Below are 3,380 nucleotides of genomic sequence, written 5' to 3' on the forward strand. Positions count from 1 at the left end.
TCGTCCACAAGTGGGTGGTCCCGGCAGAGGTGGGGGTGCCTTGCTCGGCCCCCACCAGCTATCCTCTGCCCCCTCCTGGGTCTCCCCCACCTGGAAACTTGCCCTGCAGCCCACCAGGGGCCAAGGGCTCCTAAGTAGCTCCCCCTTTGGTGCGGGGCGCCCAGGGTAGGCAGTGGCCTTGGGACTGGGCCCGAACTCGCTGCCCATGGGATGTCGCGAGGTGGCGGGGGACGGGCGGGGGGGGGTCAGCCATGCTGTGTGGCCCAGGTCTGCGGCCCTTCATCCCTGAGAAGGACGGCCAGCACTTTGAGAACTTCCTGGAGACCATCGGGGTGAAGGACGGCCGTGGCATCATCACCGACAGCTTCGGCCGGTACCGGCGGGCCACGAGCTCCACGTCCACCTCCACCTCCAATGGGAACAGGGCGGCGGGCAGCTCGGATGACCAGTCCGTGCCCTCGGAGGGAGACGAGTGGGACCGCATGATCTCGGACATTAGCAACGACATCGAGGCCCTGGGCTGCAGCCTGGACCAGGACTCAGCCTGACCACTGCGGGGGGCCCTCTACTGTGAAGGAGACAGGGGCGGGTGTCCCGTGGCCGGGCCCCGCACAGCTGTCGGTTTTGCACATGACGTTCCTGTCAACCCTCAGAGACCTTTAAAGACGTTTACTGCAATGTGACCCGCTCACCTCTGCTGCCACTGTGTCTGGTCCTCGCCATCCGGGGCCCACGCTCCCGGGGCTGGCACGGCGGTCAGGGCCGCCCTAGGCCGATGCTGCCCAGCCTTGGCCCTGGGAGGCTAGAGCAGGGCTTTCCCTGCCTGGACGTGGGGCTGGGAGCAGGTGGCCTGGCACCTGTGGGTGAGCCCGGCCTGTCGGGACCCAGACACTGGCCACTCTGAGGGGCGCTGGCTCTCTTCTGGCCCCTTGCCCAATCCCTGAGTCCCCAGGTCTCACCTGCCACTGCGGGTGGTCTCCACAGCAAACCCTGTGTCCACTTTCCCACTGTGTCCCCAACCAGAAGTGCCGTCTCCAGCCTGAGGGCACGTCACCTTGGAGCCTGGGTTCCCACGGGGCCTCTGTGCCCTCACCTATCCCCCAGAAGCCCCGTGGCTTCAGCCTCGCCCGTGCCCGTGCACGTGGAGAGGCAGCTGGGGTATGCCCAGGGTGCAGCCTGGAGGCCGTGGGGCAGGCATGGGGAGGCCCAGCCCCAAGACGCCCCCTCAGAAGGCGCCTCCGCCCTGGGAGACCCTGACCGGGTGGGCAGGATGCCTCGGGGAGGGAGGACATGGCACCCCACTGTGGGGCGCCCACTGTGGGTCTCTTGTTTGGAGGAGAGGACGTGGAGAGGATGGGCCGCCTCGACCTGGAGCGCAGGCTGCCGTCCCGCAGCTTCCCCAGCCCTGGTTCCGTGGGGACTTCCTTAAGGAACTTCAGTCCCCCGGCCCACACCTGGGGCCATAGCCAAGTGACCAGACTGCCTGCAATCTCTGGGCAAGTCGGGTGCCTCCAGATCATGGGGGAGGGCCACCACCCTCTGGGACACAGGGAGGACCACCATCGTCCTTGGGTGTCTTGTGGCTCCCGAAAGCCGCCTCACACCTCACATCCCGTTTGGCCAGGGGCTGCATTTGGGGAGCAGTTGGAGCAGAAGCAGAGAGGCGGTGGGGACCCCCATTTATTGAGCACAGAGCTGGGAGGCAGGTGCAGCCAGGAGCTGGTCAGCAGCTACATCGTCAGCTCCTGCAGGAAATTCAGAGAGTCAGGCCAGGGATAGGGAGGGGCCCAGCGGAGCCAGCCGCAGGCGCAGGCGCAGGGGCAGCCACCCACCATGATGGCGTTGACGATATCGCTCTGGTTGTCCCTGAGGGCCCGCACGGCCTTGGCCCTGGACACGTTGGCCTGTGCCATCACCAGCTCAATGTCCCGAAGCTCCAGCCCCGCCTCGTCCACCTGCAAGGACAGACAGCAGGAGATGCTGGGGCTGCCCCTCCCCCGGCCAGGAGCCCGCGCCTCCGCCCCGGGCCCTCACCTCACCTCCTCGTCTTCCTCCCGGTTCTCGTCACATCCCAGTCTCACCCGCGGCCCGGGCGTCGACTCAGGGCCCAGGGTGGAGGGCTCTGCGGGCACCTTGAACTTCTCGGCGGCAGCTCTGTGCGCTTGCTGGGAGAGGTCCTCAATCTGCACGGGCATAGCTGTCAGCCCTGCTGGGCAGCCCACAGCCCGCCCCGCCCGGCCCCAGCCCGCCAACCTTGGCCTCCCCGAAGACCACGTAGGTGTCAGAGGCCGGGCTCTTGAAGACGTCAGGCTTGGTGATAACGAAGAGGATGTCCTTGGCCTTCTGGATGGCGATCCTGGTGACACCGTGGATCTGCCGCAAGCCCAGCTTGGACATGGCCTGGGGGGCGGCAGGCTCAGGCCTGGGTGCTCCCCGCCCTGGTTCCCCGCGGAGTGGGGGTGCTGGGTGGACCCTCCCAGGCCCCCAACCTTGTGTGCAGAGCAGGGTGTTGGACGCAGGCTGACTGGGCCCAGTTATTTCACAAGGTGTCTGGTCACTGTATGCCCCGCAAAGGCCCCACCGAGGGGGTGTATCGGCCATGGGTGGGTGGGGTGTTTGGCCAGCCCGGCCCCTCCCCCAAGGAGCAGGGCCCCGCCCACCTTCCGGGCCTTCTTCTCACTGCGGCTCTGCTTGGCTTTGGCCATGGTCTCCTCACTGCGGCCGGCCAGGGCCTGGGGAAGGGCGGGTCTGAGCACTGAGGATGGGCTGTGGGGGGTGGGCTGTGGGGCCCCGGGCGCACCTTCCCCCCGGCCAGCACCTGGGCCGGGCACTGTGTGGCCTGCGGTCCTGACAGGGCCTGCTCCTCCAGCTCAGCCGACGACTCCTCAAGGCTGTCCGAGGGCCCCCGGGGTGACTCTGGGGACAGGGGAGGCGTGAGGGCAGCCCCTGCCTTCTGGCTCTGCCGGGTCCGTGCGGGCCCCGCCCCCAGGCCCAGCCGCCTCCTGGGCCTTGCGAGGGCAGTGCTCCGGCCGCCCCTCACCTTCCTCCAGGCTGTCCCCGTCATCTTGTAGCTCGGCGGCCTGGAGGTCTCGAGGGCTGGACAGGCTCCAGGGCCCAGAGCCCGGAGGCACTTGGCGGGGGGACGGGGTCTGCAAGGCTGGGTCTTTGGTATAGGTGTCCCCCACAGGGGCCACCTCGGGGCTGAAGAGGGGTGGGTGGGGTTGGAGGCTGACCTGCTGTCCAGCCCTGGGGGGGTTTGTGGTTCCTGAGAAGGTGGCCATTGCCTGCTGGGTTCCTGCCTGTGGCGGTGGGGGGCCCAGGGTCTCCACTTCCTCCACTAAGTCTTCCTGGGGGCACTGGCAGGGGCAGGGGACTCGGGG

The 3,380-nt window shown here is 68.0% G+C and overlaps 2 protein-coding genes across 2 annotated transcripts in view; one reads left to right on the forward strand and one right to left on the reverse strand.

The window, feature by feature from the left end:
• The window catches only part of CCM2 (CCM2 scaffold protein), a 12,348-nt gene extending 11,660 nt beyond the window's left edge, over positions 1–688 (forward strand). The window contains exon 9 of the mRNA XM_015589027.2: positions 139–688. Within this exon, the coding sequence (XP_015444513.2) occupies positions 139–548 (410 nt within the window). The 3' untranslated portion in view covers positions 549–688. The remainder of the gene's footprint in view (positions 1–138) is intronic.
• A 1,042-nt stretch (positions 689–1,730) lies between these two features.
• NACAD (NAC alpha domain containing) overlaps positions 1,731–3,380 on the reverse strand; it is a 6,280-nt gene continuing 4,630 nt past the window's right edge. The window contains exons 4-9 of the mRNA XM_025046511.1: positions 3,041–3,347; positions 2,819–2,916; positions 2,661–2,732; positions 2,254–2,400; positions 2,040–2,183; positions 1,731–1,955 (exon numbers count right to left, since the gene is read on the reverse strand). Coding sequence (XP_024902279.1) covers positions 1,731–1,955; positions 2,040–2,183; positions 2,254–2,400; positions 2,661–2,732; positions 2,819–2,916; positions 3,041–3,347 — 993 coding nt within the window. The remainder of the gene's footprint in view (positions 1,956–2,039; positions 2,184–2,253; positions 2,401–2,660; positions 2,733–2,818; positions 2,917–3,040; positions 3,348–3,380) is intronic.

This window comes from Pteropus alecto, unplaced genomic scaffold (assembly GCF_000325575.1).
Source record: "Pteropus alecto unplaced genomic scaffold, ASM32557v1 scaffold214, whole genome shotgun sequence".
Lineage (NCBI taxonomy): Eukaryota > Metazoa > Chordata > Mammalia > Chiroptera > Pteropodidae > Pteropus > Pteropus alecto.